Genomic DNA, 15,337 nt, shown 5'->3' with positions numbered 1-15,337 from the left:
ACCCCTCGATACAGGCGCAGGCAAGCAGACAGGCTTGTTTGCAGGCGCGGAGAGGCGTGTTTGCGGAGTGACAGCTAAGTGAGTCGCGGAAGTTTTCTGGAAGTCGCGACCGACCGACGGGTCTGTGCGCGGCTCCGCTAATTTCCGTCACGTGCGAACCACTCTGTTCCTCGTTTGTGCAAGTCAATGTTTGGGCGTCACTCCTCCTGATATGGCTCCAGCTTCACGTCTTCCAGAGGTTCGCAGGTTGCCCGGTCGAAGCTCAGGGAAAGCATGATCAATGCGGAACCGTTAGATGTGGCGCTAAGCGATTGTGGCTTAGCCGGACCCTCGTCAGCGTCATCGCTATTGCTATTGCTATTCCAGTCCTGAACGGTGTCGCTAGGCGTTCTCCTGGCTGAGATACTTTGTCCACCCTCTATTCCGTGAAGATGATATTGAGTCAAATTTCTTATCTGGACTGCATAGCTTTCCTCGTCTTTCTCGCTCCCCAATTGCTGATCCAGATTGGGCTCCTGCCACTCTTGACATGGCTGATACCAGCTTTGCCATCTCTCGGTAAGCTGCAACATGTCATGTACGTGGGCATACTAATACTCACAGCTCCCAAAGCCGTCGCCATACCGTACCAGTTCGTTCGTGAACGCTTCTTCGTACCACATGAACATCGTGCCCCTTTCGTGCAGAAGGCAACGCCTTTCCAAGACTTGGTCATCCGTTTCGTTCGCTATGCATTCGCCAACATGCCCGCCTTTTTGGGACGTGTCTTTTTTTCCAAAGCTGTGTCACTCCCATTCTTGAGGTTCCGTATGCTGAGACACGGCATCGTCACCAGTCCAATCAGGTGGACTGAGATCAAAAGACCAAACTTTAGAGGTGTATGGATAGTGCACAACCAGCAAGAGCAGCCAGATGTAATTGTGTATTATTGTCATGGGGGTGGCTTTTCCATGGGAAGTAGTTTCTTCTATATGGAGTTTCTACTCGCTTGGGTTGCACTGCTCAAGAACGCCGGGTACCGCAATCCAGCTCTATTCGCTTTAGAATACACACTCGTCCCAGACGCTACATACCCTACCCAACTCCACGAGACGGTCGCAGGCTACGAATACGTTCTATCGCTGGCTCAATCTTCAGTTCGTGTCGTCGTGGGTGGAGACTCTGCGGGCGCAACCCTCATCTTGAGCTTTCTGCTATACATGTCTGACCACACGGACTTACGACATCAGAAACCCGGCCTTGCCATCATGATCAGCCCGTGGGTGACGATTGTATCGCACAAAAATCGAAACACAGAATCCGACTATCTCAACAGTTCATCGTTAGAGCTATACGGCCGTCAATACATCGGCAGCAAGGTGTCAGCAGATGATCCAATGGTTTCGCCAGGAAGGTGCAGAGATTTGAACAAGTGGATGGAGGCTAGTCCTGAACAAGGGTGGTATTTCCTGTATGGAAGTGAAGAAGTGCTTGGGCCGGAGACAAGGCAACTGATCAGCTCATTGGGAAAGACCGGAAAAGAGGTAGACAGCTGGGAAGAGCCGGGAGGTATTCATGCATGGCCTGTTGCAAGCTTGTACCTTGGGGAGACGAGAGAGGCTAGACTGAGTGGTCTGAAGAGTATCGTAGAAGCGATCAAGAACAGGATACATTCATGAGACTGGAGATGGTGGAACTGAGCCCAAGACAAAGCATCGTATGTCTGACGTAACCCTGCAATTAGTAAAGTCATCTCAGTTTCCATCTATCTGTATTCACTTGGGGGGTATAACCTCGCTTTTGTGGAAGCTATAGTGGTCTTGGACGAAAGCAAACCTTGAGGATAACATTTTTGTTCAACACGCATTTCAAATCAGGTGTGAAAATGTCGTCAAATGCTGCTTTCAAGACGCGGGTAGCAGCTGTTGCCGTGTCGAGAGTTGGCCGTCTGTGGAAGAGTCGCAGCTCGAATCCAGGTGTTAATGCAGTATGACTACTTGGGCAATATCAGCGGCCAAGAGAAATAGTACATGATCCTGCATTGTTCGAGCTTAGATCTAAGATTTGGACTTGGTGATTATCGAAGCGGATGGTGTGATGAAGCTTTGTTGCGATACCACAAGCTTCTGGCGAGGACAACTGCTATGCTGCATCATTTCTTTAATTGTAGTCTTGTAAGACGTTGTGCACCAGGACACTACCTAGGTAATGAGCAGCCACTAACTGCGAACAAGATTGAACAATCTACGGGCTCTCGATTGAGATACAGCATAAGAGTTCTCACTACTTTCCTGGGCGCCTAGACCTCACCCTTGCTGTTCGTTGTGCTGATTGACCCGTTTTTGTTCAATCTATATGTCCTGAGAAGAAGATATAATAGCGGGATCTGCAATGTGGACGGAACCAAGCAGAATTTACACTCCAACGTTGTTACTGCAGCTTCCACGCAGCAGTCAGTCAACCATCAAAGCTATTACATTCATACCTAGAGATAGGTGTACGAAGTCAACATTTTCCCGTATACCAAGGTACTATCTATATCGATGACCCGCCCGAACCAAGACCGGACCCTAGTCCGAGTCAAAGGCGGACCACATTCTTTGTCAGTCAGTCCTATACGCGTTGGAATAGCTTAAATTGCATTCAAATGCTAGCAGAGAATAAGGCTACATTACAATGCTGTGGCGACTACTCTACACCTAAGTACAAAGCGACGACACAAGTTACATCGCATTGCAGTATACATCATAGAATATGCATTTAAGAAAGAGCCTAGATAATTTGATATAGATTTCTGCGTTAGAGCACCTAGGTATATGTATAGTTTATATGTAAGATGTAATTGCTTTATAAGTGTTTAACACAACATACCTAGGCAGACTTTTCTTCTCTTTCTACACTTTGGGTTTATACTTTTGTACTAGTACTTCCATGTGCAACGTATGCTGTACATAGTAGCACCGCAAAAATCTGTCTCTGTAAGCTTAAAGTCGAGAATACACCAAGTGCCCATACTCGAGAAAAATCAAGAAAGAAGGCGATTGTACGCAATTCCGTCGAAATACGTGTTAAAAATAGAAGATAGATAGCTTTTGGAGCCTTAATTCAAGAACAGGAGACAGATGCAATGTGTATTGAAAAAAGAAAGCGACGGGCAAAAAGAACTAGGGCCGAACCGGAGTCGAACCGGTGACTTCGGGAAGGCGGCTATTGGTTCAACTGCAGTCCTACACTCTACCACTGAGTTACCGGCCCAACGAAGGAGATTTAGGAAATTTTCGATATAAATCGTAAATATTCTTGAAGATTTTGAAATACAGGCAGTTGAGCTTATGGTCCCCACATCTATCCCACCCACGTGGTATCTCCATCGATCCATCTGCTAGGGCGCCAACTGCCTTGCATCTTGGCCCCGTAAGAGAAGTACCAAGCATTCGCCGTGCCAACTCTGCCGTAAAGGAAGCATAGCGACAGCTCATTCACGAACGTGTTTCATCTACAGCGAAATGCTGCGTCCTCGTAACATGGGTATTCAGACAAGTAATCTACAAACCTGGCGCACATGACATAGTATAAGTCCCACTCACCGTATTCGTACAAAAGTATCTCTACACGTCTCCCCGCAACTTGTGTGGCTCGCGCGTCCTTGTCACTTTTGTAGCATGCAAGTCACACGAGCCATTTGTATCTCCAACCTTCAATGCGCATTCGTCTACTCCCATCTCGTCTCTTTCTTCAACGGCTTTTCCCAATCCTTTATGTGGTCTGAGATGACCTTCGCAGCCTGCTCCGCCGTGAAGTTGCGCCCGATGGCTTCGACAAAATCGCCTTCCGGGTCTGGTAGATCTGTCAGCCTATGTACGTGCACTATGGTCACAGCAAGACAACATACCCATCAAATAGAAGTAGATACTATGATCAACCAGATAGTCTTGACCAGGCTTGACGTCCTTGGGGGTGCTGAAGTACACCCGATACGCTTTACACGTATCCTTGATCTGCTCGTGGGTGCCTGTCAAGCCGATGAAGTCAGGATGGAACTCTGCGAGGTATTCCTTGAGCACCTTGGGGTTGTCGCGTGCGGGATCGCATGTGATCATGACGGGGAGGATGACGTTGCCGCATTCGGCAACGACTTTGTCGTACATGAGAGCCATCTTGTCGAGCTCGTCCGGGCAGATGTCGGGACAGTGAGTGAAGCCAAAGTAGACCTACGACACTGTTGTTAGTGTAAATGCTCACAGTGGGGCGAGGGCGATGTCGTACGAGAGAGTATTTGCCTAGCATGTCCTCGTTGCTGAATGGCTGGCCGTTGTGGTCTTGGAGGTGGAATGGACCGCCTACTTTAGGCTTTCCGATACCCTTTGTTTGCTCGGCGATTCGCTTTCTTGCCATGCGCTCTTTCTCGTATGTGAAGTAGGCCCATAATCCTCCACCTGCTGCAACGAAGAGGATGGCTGCTGTGAGATTGAATGGCTACGAAGCGTTAGCCTTTGAACGGGCGTCTAAGTACTTACATCTTGTACATGGCTCCTTGGATATCAAAACGTACCCCGCCCTTGTTCCTGGCCCGGATCTGATCTATTGTCTTGAGCTTGCTCCGTGGTGTCGATTGCGAAAAATCCCTTGTGTGTCCTTGGCAGCTACTTGCAGCTTTCCTTAGTCCAGTTCGCGTTGTTTGTAATTCCCTCCGACAAGTTGCGTTCCCCGCTGATGGTTTCCGCGACGATGCGACCGGACTCGATGTGCTAAAGGCGAATGTTCGATGCGTAACGCGCGCCGCTCGTGGACTTGAAATACTCCTCATAGCCGTGGCCATGCATTTCATTGGTGTAGCCATTGGGGTGTTGATGTTGGAGATTGTATGACGCCGTGGTGTTGCGAATTGGTGCAGCGGCAGACTTTCGATGATTTGAGATGCGAACTGGCGCGCTCGGGCCAACCTCGAATGACATCTTGCTCCTTCGTACATCCAAGGTACACCACGTCACTACAAAAATACAGATGAAAATCCCATAAGCGGAGGTCCTACCAATTACTTGAGCCAGGAATCACGTCAATGAATAAAAAAGTGCCCTTGGAAGAAGTGGAACAGAGAACTGGTGGAATGTTTATTTAATACCTATAGCCTTGAGAAGCTCCTCTTTCTGCGTTACCCCAATGGCGCCTTCTGTTTCGACGCCCTTGACGATATGGCTCATAGTCTCCATCTCTCTGACGCCGGCACCATGTGCAAAGTGCCAGAGCTCTGCTTCTTCATACCGTACCTGGAACGCTTGCCAGTTCTGTGCTTTTAGTGTGTTGACATGCTCTGTGACAGCTACGGAGGGGCCGGAGTAGACAAGAAGGCCGGGATATCCAGGCTTGGTGAGCCCAGATACGGGTGGCAGTGAGGATGGAGGTGAGAGTGCAAGTTTGCGTTTGTTGGTATTGAGAAGATGGTGCAGCCATACAATGACTGTCTTGGAGGTGTCTGGACTCTGGTTGGCACCTGCGGTTGAGCCGATGTCTGATTCAGGAGGAGCAGAACTGAGCATGTGCTGAAAGGTAGCGAGGATGGCATCGAGCGCCTCTTCCCCTTGGGCCAGTCCAAGCCCTGTGACGGCATCTCTAATGCGCATCCGCAGGTCGTTCTTGGCTGCGTCAGTCGCAGAGATGATATCGGGCGACCCTGATGCCGGATACGACTCCGGCAAGCGAAGGAGGAGCGAGGCACGATCATCTTGGGAGAAGCTTAATTCCCGTGACTTGGGGTGATAGTGCGTCTGATGGGGATACATGGCGTCTAGCAGCTCCAGTTCGGTTTCAAGGCGGGTGGCAGCGTCGTCTGCCATGGTGGATGCAGCTGGTTTTGCCATGCAACGAGATGCTTTTGCTGCACAGACAGCGGGCTGCATCGCTTGTGTTTGCAGGATCTACATGAAGGCCGGCGTGTGAGACGCTGGACGGGTGCTGGTGGTGTCGCGCCCGGTGCATCCGACAGTGAAACCAAAACCAATAAGCTTTCCCGATGCAGCTAGAAGCAGACGCGGAACGTTCGCGCTCCAACCACCCAAGGGCAAGCCATCTGCCCTCAGCCAAACCGCGCACAGCACCGCCAGCCCAGAACCTCAACCGCATGCCCTGCCCTTCTCCCGCCAACATCACGATCCCTCACGTGCAACCGGCACCTACCAGACGCTCTACGCTTACGCTTGAGTGCGGAATGAGCTGCGGCCCCAGCGAAGATGAAGGCTGCTCCGCTTCTGGTGTCCTGGCACAACGAGAACGCCCCCATCTACTCGGCTCACTTTGAGCCACACGGCAAGGGACGTCTGGCAACAGCGGGCGGTGACAATAACGTGCGGGTACGCCAGCTCCACCCACGAGTAGCATGGACTTGCGCTGATATGTACAACAGCTCTGGAACGTCGAGGCGCATGGCGAGGAACGCACCGTCACCTATCTGTCGACTCTGGCCAAGCACACTCAGGCCGTCAACGTGGTGCGATGGTGTCCACGGGGTACGCCTCTAGCCCACCTGCAAGAGAGAGCAGCAACTGACGTGCCCTAGGCGAGATGCTCGCGAGCGCCGGCGACGATGGCAACGTGCTGCTCTGGGTCCCCGCTGAGAAGCAGACGGCGCACAACTTGGACGAGGGCCTCGAAGACAAGGAGACATGGCGAGTCAAGGCCATGTGCAGGTCCATTGGCTCCGAGATCTACGACCTGGCCTGGTCCCCTGACGGCGTCTTCTTCATCACAGGCAGCATGGACAACATTGCCCGCATCTACAACGCTCAAACTGGTACGCCCCGTGCCCAGCCACCACCTCCCCGATAGCTGCTCAATCATGTCTAGGAAGCATCGTGCGGCAGATTGCCGAGCACAACCACTACGTCCAGGGCGTTGCCTGGGACCCCATGAACGAATATATTGCAACCCAGTCGTCCGACCGCTCCGTCCACATCTACACACTGAAGAACAAGGACGGCCACTTCTCGCTGGCCCAGCACAGCAAGGTCACCAAGATGGACCTGCCCGCCCGGCGCGTTTCTTCGAACAGCCCTGCGCCCCCAGACTTCGGCGGCCGCGCCTTTGCCGCTGATGCTGCCATGGCAATCGGCTCGCCCGTGCCGTCGATGCCCGGCACGCCCCAGTCGCTGGCCCTTCCCACGATGCATCCGCCGCCAACCTCACACAGCCGTCGTTCGTCCTTCGGCTCCTCTCCATCCATGCGCCGCTCCGCCTCGCCCGCTCCGTCCATGCCCTTACCCGCCGTCATGCCAAACTCCCCTAGCATTGGCAGCATCGGCACCATGGGCCTTCGCAACGCCCCCCTCTACTTCAACGAGACCTTGACCTCCTTCTTCCGACGTCTTACATTTGCCCCGGACGGCAGCTTGTTGTTCACACCGGCAGGCCAATACAAGGCCATGCATGCGTCCGTTGCTGAAGCCAAGTCAGGCGACGACATCACGAATACAGTCTACATATATACCCGGGCCGGCCTTAACAAGCCACCCGTCGCCTATCTGCCTGGCCACAAGAAGCCCTCGGTCGCCGTTCGTTGCTCGCCCGTCTACTATACCCTACGCCAGTCTGTCCCACCCACCAGGCACATCACCATCGATACTTCAAACATGGACGATGAAATTCCTTCTCTGCCTGATCCAATCATGCCCTCCAAGCCCCCTACGTCGCATTCATCCATGGACCCCCCGCCCATCACGAGTGCGCCATCTCCTTCGCCAAGTCTATCAGCGCCGTCGCCTAAGCCCGCCGAAGGCGAAGCATCCGCTCAATCCGGCCTGCCCCCCGGGCCTCCGTCTGCCTTTACACTGCCTTATCGCATGATGTATGCTGTCGCAACACAAGACGCTATCCACATCTACGATACGCAGCAACAGAAGCCCCTATGCATAGTCAGCAACTTGCACTTTGCCACCTTTACAGACATTACCTGGTAGGTGCCGAGGCCCGCTTTGACTCCCAGTTCACTTACCATTCAATAGGTCGAATGACGGCTCCATGCTGCTGATGACCTCGTCGGATGGCTTTTGCTCATCCATCACATTTGCTCCTGGCGAACTTGGCGACAAGTACACGGGTCCATTAGCTGTTCATAGTCGACCACAGCAGACACCTGCTGCCATCAACACCACGGGGGGGCACACATCAAACAACTCTACCCCGACTCCTACACCAACAACCGGAGCCATGCCAGGCACCACAACGACTACTGCACCACCGATGCAGAGGCAACCCTCTGCAGGCTTCCCGGCCTCTCCGAGCTCTTTTGTTCCCGCAAGGCCTGGTAGTCCCACAAGAAGCAATTCAGTATCCAGTATTGCTACTGCTTCATCCTTTGCCCCCGGTGCAGGCGACCAAAGCAACATGAACGCCCCAACGCCGGCTATGTCATCAGTCCCTAGTATTGCTGCTGCCAATTCTGGACCTGTACCGATGTGGACGCCGCCTCTGACCCCAGCTCACGGCCAGGGCACGACGCACAGTGCGAGTAGCTCGGTCAGTGGTATACCAAGCACTACCCACATTGGGCGAAGAGAAAGCGAAATGAGCGAGTCAGACCGCGAGGATGCATCTTCGACTTCGAAGAAACGAGACTTGTATGCTATGCCGGAAGTCGATGTAGATGCGCGAGAGAGTAAGCGACGAAGGATTACACCAACACCGGTCACGATGGTGGCGGAAGATGACAGCGCTATTGCCAGCACTGAAGAGAGTACTCCAACGCAAACACCCGGGCAGTAGGAGCTATTGCATGGGGTCCTCTTTTTTCCGATGCATTTCATCATTGTGTATACTTTGTCTCCAGCATGGCGTTTAGGATACCAGGGCTATATTCACGGCGATATCATGTACAAATTCCTTTCTTTTCTGGCTGATGCTGTAATAGTGGGGCGCCATCATGATTATATCACAACTCTCACTGCACGAAGGTGCATATAGTCGTGCTCCACAACGTAGGTTACAGTCAAGTCAATACATATACATTGTAGATAGAAAGACCTAAACTTATCTTCCTAGGCGGCCCAGTTGGTGTTGCAGAGTTCACACTACTGAGGGCATCTTTGTGCTCAGAGACGTTGCGCACGACTCTAAAAAACTCGACGACCGATTCGACGGGACGTCTTTGTGCTCGTTCGCACCTTCCCACGTTGGTATCGCCCGGACCACAACCCAAGAATTTCCAAGAGCGATCGGCTCAGCTTACACCCCTGTCACAAACAGCCGATTATGATGCCAGCCAATCAAAGCGTAGCCACGAGCTGACAAGCGTGTTCCTTGGGTTGTTGCCATTGGTGCAGCCGTTCGGACCAGGCGAACAACGTGGTGAGTTCGGACGTTGCATTGGGCACAGCATCAGAAGAGTCTTGTCCCTTGCTGCAAGTGCCAGTAGGATACATGGATCTACCTTACCCTCGGTGCCCCTCTATTTGGCCTTTTGCTTTCTTCCCAGTTGTCGCGTGCACCTCTCACATTTGGAAAGAGTTGGAAACTTTGTACAGTACATTCAGAGATTGAGGTGTGGTATAGTAAGATGGACGGTCAGAGCAAAGTTCACGATAAGAAAGTGCAAGAGCACGAGCAGGATGTTGAACACCAACACGCATACGGCGAAACGAGTAGCTTGGGTAAAGACGACATCTTACAACTCGAGCACACTGATCCTGTGCTGAATACAAAAATGCATTTGGTCAACAATGCGATCGATGAGGTAAGTTTGGTGAGAGAAGAATTCTGTGCGTGCGTACTGATTACAGTCCGCAGATCGGTTTTACGACGTATCAATGGAAGGTACTTGATGTGTCTCTGACATCTTTGAGCATTTCTGATAAGACTTAGCTCTTTGTCTTGAATGGTTTTGGCTACGCCGTTGATTCCCTCATCCTACTCATTCAGTCCGTCATCGCCGCGCAAGCCGCCCTTGAGTTTAACCCCTCCTACCGAAACGGCCTGACTATCGCTGCTTACGTCGGAATGCTCACGGGAGCCTTATTCTGGGGTTTATCGGCCGATATCATCGGTCGAAAGACAGCGTTTAACGTCAGTTTGCTGATTTGCTCGATCTTCGCGATTGTGGCTGGAGCAAGTCCAAATTGGGAAGTCTTGGGCTTATTCGTATGTCTGAGTGCTTTTGGCGCTGGAGGGAATCTGGTATTGGACACGGCCGTGTTCTTGGAGTATTTGCCTAGCTATAGGCAGTGGATGCTTACGCTCATGGCAGCTTGGTGGGGTATATATATCCCCCATCCTCCGCTAATTGTTTCTACGAGGAATGGCATCTATCAGGCTAAATACTGACACACTGACTAGGTATCGGTCAGCTCGTAGCTGGCTTTTTTGCCTGGGCTTTCCTTCCAAACTTCAGCTGCGCCGACCCATCTCTCGATCCCACGGCGGGCCCCTGTACAAAGTCCAACAACCAAGGTTGGCGCTACGTATGGTACGCCTCTGGATCCTTGGTTTTCGTGATGTCCATCCTCCGCATCACCATCATCCGTCTAAAAGAGACCCCCAAATTCCTCGTCAGCGAAGGTAGAGATGCCGAGTGCGTCGAAACCCTCCACTTCATTGCCACGAAATACAACCGACCTTGTAGTCTCACCCTCGCCCAGATGCAGGACTGCGGCACCGTAGACCGTATCGCTGCACGTGGAAATAAGAGTAAATGGGGCTTGGGAGAGATCAACATGCACCTCCGCGGTCTGTTTTCCACGAAACGAATAGGTATCAGCACATCGTTGATCTGGCTGTCGTGGACGTTGATTGGCCTCGCCTATCCCCTTTACAATGTCTTCCTCCCTGCCTACCTCTTCTCCCGCGGCGTCGCCTTCGGTGAACCATCACCCTACATCACTTGGCGCAACTACACCCTCGTGAACTTCAGCGGGATTTGGGGACCTGTGCTAGCGGGTTACATGTGTCATACGCGCCTCGGTCGTAAGTATACCATGGTTATTGGAGCATTGGTCACCATGGCTTTCTTCTTCGCGTACACGCAGGTCAGGACTGCTGTTCAGAATGTGGTGTTTACATGTATCATCAACTTCTGTTTAAATGTCTACTATGGCACGCTGTACGCTTATACGCCGGAGGTGCTGCCGAGTGCGCACAGAGGTACCGGCAACGGAATCGCGATTGCCTGGAACAGGGTTATGGGAATTTTGAGTGCCGTTATTGCGACGGTTGCTGATGTAAGTTTGCTCTTCACTAAACCTATCATGTTTGAGATGACTCCGAATTGCTTTGTTCGTGCTGACCGGAGATAAAGACTGAAACCGCTGTTCCGATCTATATCTGTGCTGCCCTGTACATCTTCATGGCAGGTATTGCGGCGATCTTTCCATTCGAACCGTATGGTAGGAGAAGTTCATGAGGTCTGCAGTCAGGGTTCCATTAACTCTGCTCTAAACATGGAATCTTGATGCAGAGATTTAGGTGGACTTTTTTCCATAAGCGCTCTCGATATCCGCCTGGTTCTTAATGTAATCATGCAGGCGCAGCAAGTAGGTCCAAATCCACCGCCACCCTTTCTCCGAACGACTCATTCAGCGCGTTCCAGGCTGCAGATGTCTTCATATCATTGTAGCATGACATTGGTTCAAATTCGAGGTTCCACAAGCTGACGTCTATCGTGATTTGAATGCAGTAACTATGGTAAGAAGTTCGTTGTGCAGCAGGCTAAGTAGCCTTCTCAACATCGCCCTTTGTGCGGGTTGAGAGAAGAGCAATAGTCTCTGCGACAGACGGGAAATCAAGCAGTTCCTCAATACTCATAGCGAATCCCCTCTTGGAGTATTCAAAAGCAAGAGCGGCAGCGGCAATGCTGTTGCCCCAGATCTCGTAAAATGGGGTTTGGTATGTGAAACCAGGAGACGACCTGAAGTCTGATCCCAATACCGCCTCCCAAGCTGAACAAACCAATTCCTCCAAGATCTTTGTATCTTCTGTTTCGAGCCTTGGTGCCTGCTTCCTAGCTTGTTTGGGGCTGATTAGACTGTGCTGGAACGCAGCCACATCGAGCAGAGGAAGAATGTCTGACAATTTCTGTCCCAACAAATGAGGCAGCTGTTCGTAAGTTTGAACGAAGCAGCTCAACACCGCTTTAACCCAATCTTCGGAGAAAGCCTGTTGCGAGTATCTCAGTTCGACTTCCAGCTTGTTGTCGCGAGCAGATGTTTGCAGCCATAGGTCGGCCTTGTCATGCTCCGGTTCGTACACATCGAATGCGCACCCGCCAAGTTCTGGAAATGGCTGCTCGATCGACCCGAAGCTGAGATGATTCACGACTGTCGAAAATCGCGTCCATCGAGGCCAGTTAGTACACTTCTCTATGATGTGATGGTGTCCAATATGGCCATGCTGCAGCGACTTCAGATAGTTGCTTTGAATTGAATCGAGAAGCGAAGAAGCTTTTGCGATTGAAATGACATCCGTGCGTAGAGGTATGACGTTCATGCATGGACCGAGGATATCCGATACGTTGGGCATCATCATGTGTCTTCCAGAAGTGATGTATCCAAATACGACAGAGTCCTGACCAGTAAGCTTCGACAGCACGACCGACCATGCGGCAAGAACAGCGGTTGCGCTCGTGTAACCCGAAGTTTTCAGGTCTACCAAGGGAACAGAAGTCTTGACGGCGCCGTTGATAGGGCAGTCCACGCTGGGGCGAGTGTGAGCCCGAACTTCGCTCATCGAACTATTGGCCAGAGCTTTCTTCCAGAATGTTTCAGAATTCCTGCTTGCTAAGACCGCTTCTGCGCAGAAGTCGGTGAAAGGAATGACTTCCAATGGTCTGTCGAAGTACAAAGCCTCGAGCGAGCGCCACAATTTGTCGAGACTGAGCGCGTCGTACTGGGCGTGGGAGATTCGAAGGACCAGTTGTGCCGTGCTAGTTGTGGCATCTTGTACAAGGGTAAAAGCTACCAAAGTATCGCCAAGTTGACGGTGTCGTTTCATATCCTGCTGAATGATATCCTTAACAAGCGCGTCCATATTCTGACTGTCACTAGACTGCTCCACAGTGAACCGGAAGGGGAAAGCCTTGGCCTTGAGAACGACCTGGAAAGTTTGTCTTGCTTTCACTACGAACACCGTTCGTAGAAGGGCGTGTTGGTTTATGAGCTGTTGACAAGCGCGTTGCAACCTTCCAACATCCAGCGCTTTGGGGAACTTGAAGATCATATAGTCATGCCAGCCATGCGACTTGAGCAGACCCTGCCCGACACACCAGGCCTGCCAGTCTGTCGCCAGAGCAACAGCGTCAACATCATCTCGTAAGATTTCCGGTGCGACTGTCTCTATCGTGTGCGCTGCATATCCGCCGCCTATCGTAGCTGACTGAGCGCTTACCTCGAAGCTTGCCGATGTACTCATAGCCTGGAGAGTTCGATGTATCAGGATGTCTTCGATTGACAGAACAACCTGCTCTTTCCGTGCTTGTGCAATGAGCTTGATACAGTGCAAGGAATCTCCGCCAAGATGGAAGAAATCGTCCTGCAAACCGATGTACTCTACGGGGAGGCCGAGCACTGAGGCCCATAGACGTTGCATTGTTCGTTCCTGCAACGTCACTGGCGCAGACTTGCTCAGAGCGCCAACATGCTTCACCAGATCAACCAACGACATCCCGGCAGCCTGACTTCGCAGTAGCTTTCGATCGAGTTTGCCAGATGGGTTCAAAGGCCGCTCTTTGAGTTGCACAAATCCGCGCGGTACCATGTGATCCGGGAGACTGTCTGCCAATCTCTCTCTCAACTGCCTGACTCCATGAGAGAAGTCTGTTGCAAGCCCGTGTATGAAAGCGACGAGAATTGGCCCAGTTCCAGTTGTCGGTTCGACTATCTCCGCTGCAACGGTCACACCCGATGGGAGGCAGTCCAACAACGACTTTTCCACCTCTCCCAACTCAAAGCGTTGCCCATGTAACTTGACACGCGTATCTTTCCTTCCCACAATCTGCACAACGCCATCTTCGACATATTTTGCCAAATCTCCTGTTCGAAACATCACTCTGGGTCTCACCTCTCCCCTCGCTTTCGCCCATGCAGGTGGCCCGTCGATGAATGCCTTCGTATTAGCTTCCGGGTCGTTGCGATATCCTTGGAATAGCGCTGGTCCCTCGAAAAGAAGTTCCCCCGTTTCCCCGATCGGCGCTAGTGTATTCGCATCGTCTTGGTCGACGATCCATGCGCAACCCGTCATAAACTGGCGAGCTCTACATTTCTTCCCACTGACATCGATGGCGTTCGCAATGCCCACACCCTCCGTCATGCCAATCGCCTCCACAAGCGACACCCGCGGCGCCCAAACATCGATGAGTCGCTGAGTTACGGGCTCACCCCCTACGGTCAAAAACTGCAAGCAATCCACTTCCTCTGGCTTCAGCAGGTTCAGCAGCGTTGGTGTGAGGAACGTCCTGGTGATTTTTTTCCTGGTGATGAAGTTCGCTATACCGCCCATGCGCTCTCGCTCTGGCGGTAAGATCAATAGACCACCGTTGCAAAGCGTCTTCAAAGTCGTGACAATGCTGGCAGCAAAGGCCTGGGAGGCGAAGTTGAGAACGCGGCTACTAGCTGCGTAACCATGACCATGAATAACATTAGAGACCGCACTGCTTTGCGTATGCTGAACCACTTTAGGTAGTCCCGTCGATCCTGATGTGAAACACACATAGGCGAGATCATTCGGAAGGCCGACTGGCAGGTCTTCCACTCCGACCATTCTACCCTCAGAATCGCCGCTGCAAACGTCTGGCACATTGGTGACCACCTTGCTGACAACTTCGCGCGAAAACCGCTCTTTGAACTTTTCTTCGGCAAGCATTATTCGAGGACTTATAGTGGCCATGCACGCATGTAACCGCTCCGTTGGATTACTAGGGTCTAGTGTCGTGTACGCCATCCCCGCCTTCGACACAGCCATCATACAGACAACCAGCCAGATGGATTTATCGAAACAGATCGGGATGATTTCACCGGCGGTGGTTTCATCGAGTATAGTATGAAGATGTTGGGCTAAACGCGTAGAGTAGTCTTCCAGTTGCGCATATGTGAGTGTACCGTCCGGGGCGTCCACCGCAGGCGCGTCAGGGGAGCAACTGACTTGCTTGGTGAAGACTTGGGTGATAGTTAAGTGAGGAGTTGGCGGAAGTGAAGCGTTCCAAGACCATATCTGATCCTCTTCCTCTCGAGTGATCTTTGTTTTGTCTTTCGGGGACATATTGCTCGTTTCGAAGATTCTGGCTGTGCTTATGTTTGAAGGCCGGAGGAAGGATGACAATGGTGGATAGAACGTCGGCGTGACGATGAGGCGTAGCGAGCCATAAGCTACCTTTTGAGACTTTCTG

General features: G+C 51.9%; 6 protein-coding genes and 1 non-coding gene across 7 annotated transcripts; 3 read left to right on the top strand and 4 right to left on the bottom strand.

Annotated features, from left to right (window-relative positions):
* The first annotated feature begins 240 nt into the window (after window positions 1–240).
* On the top strand, window positions 241–1,982 carry BKA58DRAFT_375421 (Alpha/Beta hydrolase protein). Its single transcript, XM_046169420.1, has 2 exons — window positions 241–558; window positions 604–1,982. The coding sequence occupies exons 1-2, from the start codon at window positions 432–434 to the stop codon at window positions 1,656–1,658; spliced, it is 1,182 nt and encodes a 393-aa protein (XP_046028391.1). The 5' UTR covers window positions 241–431; the 3' UTR covers window positions 1,659–1,982.
* A 1,163-nt stretch (window positions 1,983–3,145) lies between these two features.
* On the bottom strand, window positions 3,146–3,234 carry BKA58DRAFT_t15. The gene has a single exon. It is a non-coding gene; the product is annotated as a tRNA-Cys (tRNA).
* A 44-nt stretch (window positions 3,235–3,278) lies between these two features.
* Window positions 3,279–4,983, bottom strand: BKA58DRAFT_375419 (mitochondrial metallochaperone Sco1). Its single transcript, XM_046169419.1, has 4 exons — window positions 4,532–4,983; window positions 4,246–4,455; window positions 3,872–4,190; window positions 3,279–3,816 (listed from the first exon to the last, which is right to left on the bottom strand). The coding sequence occupies exons 1-4, from the start codon at window positions 4,949–4,951 to the stop codon at window positions 3,692–3,694; spliced, it is 1,074 nt and encodes a 357-aa protein (XP_046028390.1). The 5' UTR covers window positions 4,952–4,983; the 3' UTR covers window positions 3,279–3,691.
* BKA58DRAFT_375418 (uncharacterized protein) lies at window positions 4,964–5,937 on the bottom strand. The gene has a single exon (XM_046169418.1). It carries the CDS (start codon window positions 5,874–5,876, stop codon window positions 5,091–5,093), a length of 786 nt encoding a protein of 261 aa, XP_046028389.1. The 5' UTR covers window positions 5,877–5,937; the 3' UTR covers window positions 4,964–5,090.
* A 24-nt stretch (window positions 5,938–5,961) lies between these two features.
* Window positions 5,962–9,198, top strand: BKA58DRAFT_77351 (WD40-repeat-containing domain protein). Its single transcript, XM_046175888.1, has 5 exons — window positions 5,962–6,326; window positions 6,380–6,482; window positions 6,533–6,766; window positions 6,820–7,924; window positions 7,974–9,198. The coding sequence occupies exons 1-5, from the start codon at window positions 6,207–6,209 to the stop codon at window positions 8,731–8,733; spliced, it is 2,322 nt and encodes a 773-aa protein (XP_046028388.1). The 5' UTR covers window positions 5,962–6,206; the 3' UTR covers window positions 8,734–9,198.
* Window position 9,199: 1 nt separating this feature from the next.
* Window positions 9,200–11,515, top strand: BKA58DRAFT_77327 (major facilitator superfamily domain-containing protein). Its single transcript, XM_046175887.1, has 5 exons — window positions 9,200–9,700; window positions 9,754–9,780; window positions 9,829–10,219; window positions 10,300–11,180; window positions 11,258–11,515. The coding sequence occupies exons 1-5, from the start codon at window positions 9,524–9,526 to the stop codon at window positions 11,360–11,362; spliced, it is 1,581 nt and encodes a 526-aa protein (XP_046028387.1). The 5' UTR covers window positions 9,200–9,523; the 3' UTR covers window positions 11,363–11,515.
* Window positions 11,516–11,667: 152 nt separating this feature from the next.
* BKA58DRAFT_397707 (uncharacterized protein) lies at window positions 11,668–15,210 on the bottom strand (the record flags this gene model as incomplete). The annotated part of the gene is made up of 1 exon (XM_046171444.1): window positions 11,668–15,210. The coding sequence occupies one exon, from the start codon at window positions 15,208–15,210 to the stop codon at window positions 11,668–11,670; it is 3,543 nt and encodes a 1,180-aa protein (XP_046028386.1).
* Window positions 15,211–15,337: the final 127 nt, after the last annotated feature.

This window comes from Alternaria rosae, assembly GCF_020736505.1.
Source record: "Alternaria rosae strain MPI-PUGE-AT-0040 chromosome Unknown BKA58scaffold_2, whole genome shotgun sequence".
Lineage (NCBI taxonomy): Eukaryota > Fungi > Ascomycota > Dothideomycetes > Pleosporales > Pleosporaceae > Alternaria > Alternaria rosae.
The sequence above is the reverse complement of the archived record's forward strand: the minus strand, read 5'-3'. Positions and strand labels throughout refer to the sequence as shown.

What these genes read in the sequence shown, in the direction of transcription:
- BKA58DRAFT_375421 (XM_046169420.1), top strand. Translation starts at nt 432, where the DNA reads ATGATATTGAGTCAAATTTCTTATCTGGACTGCATAGCTTTCCTCGTC. An exon ending in ACCAGCTTTGCCATCTCTCG is followed by an intron (nt 559 to 603) that starts GTAAGCTGCAAC and finishes TAATACTCACAG; the next exon opens with CTCCCAAAGCCGTCGCCATA.
- BKA58DRAFT_375419 (XM_046169419.1), bottom strand. Translation starts at nt 4,951, where the DNA reads ATGTACGAAGGAGCAAGATGTCATTCGAGGTTGGCCCGAGCGCGCCAG. An exon ending in GGGCCAGGAACAAGGGCGGG is followed by an intron (nt 4,456 to 4,531) that starts GTACGTTTTGAT and finishes AACGCTTCGTAG; the next exon opens with CCATTCAATCTCACAGCAGC. An exon ending in TATCTACTTCTATTTGATGG is followed by an intron (nt 3,817 to 3,871) that starts GTATGTTGTCTT and finishes CAGATCTACCAG; the next exon opens with ACCCGGAAGGCGATTTTGTC.
- BKA58DRAFT_375418 (XM_046169418.1), bottom strand. Translation starts at nt 5,876, where the DNA reads ATGCAGCCCGCTGTCTGTGCAGCAAAAGCATCTCGTTGCATGGCAAAA.
- BKA58DRAFT_77351 (XM_046175888.1), top strand. Translation starts at nt 6,207, where the DNA reads ATGAAGGCTGCTCCGCTTCTGGTGTCCTGGCACAACGAGAACGCCCCC. An exon ending in GGTGCGATGGTGTCCACGGG is followed by an intron (nt 6,483 to 6,532) that starts GTACGCCTCTAG and finishes GACGTGCCCTAG; the next exon opens with GCGAGATGCTCGCGAGCGCC. An exon ending in CATCTACAACGCTCAAACTG is followed by an intron (nt 6,767 to 6,819) that starts GTACGCCCCGTG and finishes AATCATGTCTAG; the next exon opens with GAAGCATCGTGCGGCAGATT.
- BKA58DRAFT_77327 (XM_046175887.1), top strand. Translation starts at nt 9,524, where the DNA reads ATGGACGGTCAGAGCAAAGTTCACGATAAGAAAGTGCAAGAGCACGAG. An exon ending in TCAACAATGCGATCGATGAG is followed by an intron (nt 9,701 to 9,753) that starts GTAAGTTTGGTG and finishes TACAGTCCGCAG; the next exon opens with ATCGGTTTTACGACGTATCA. An exon ending in GCTCATGGCAGCTTGGTGGG is followed by an intron (nt 10,220 to 10,299) that starts GTATATATATCC and finishes CACACTGACTAG; the next exon opens with GTATCGGTCAGCTCGTAGCT.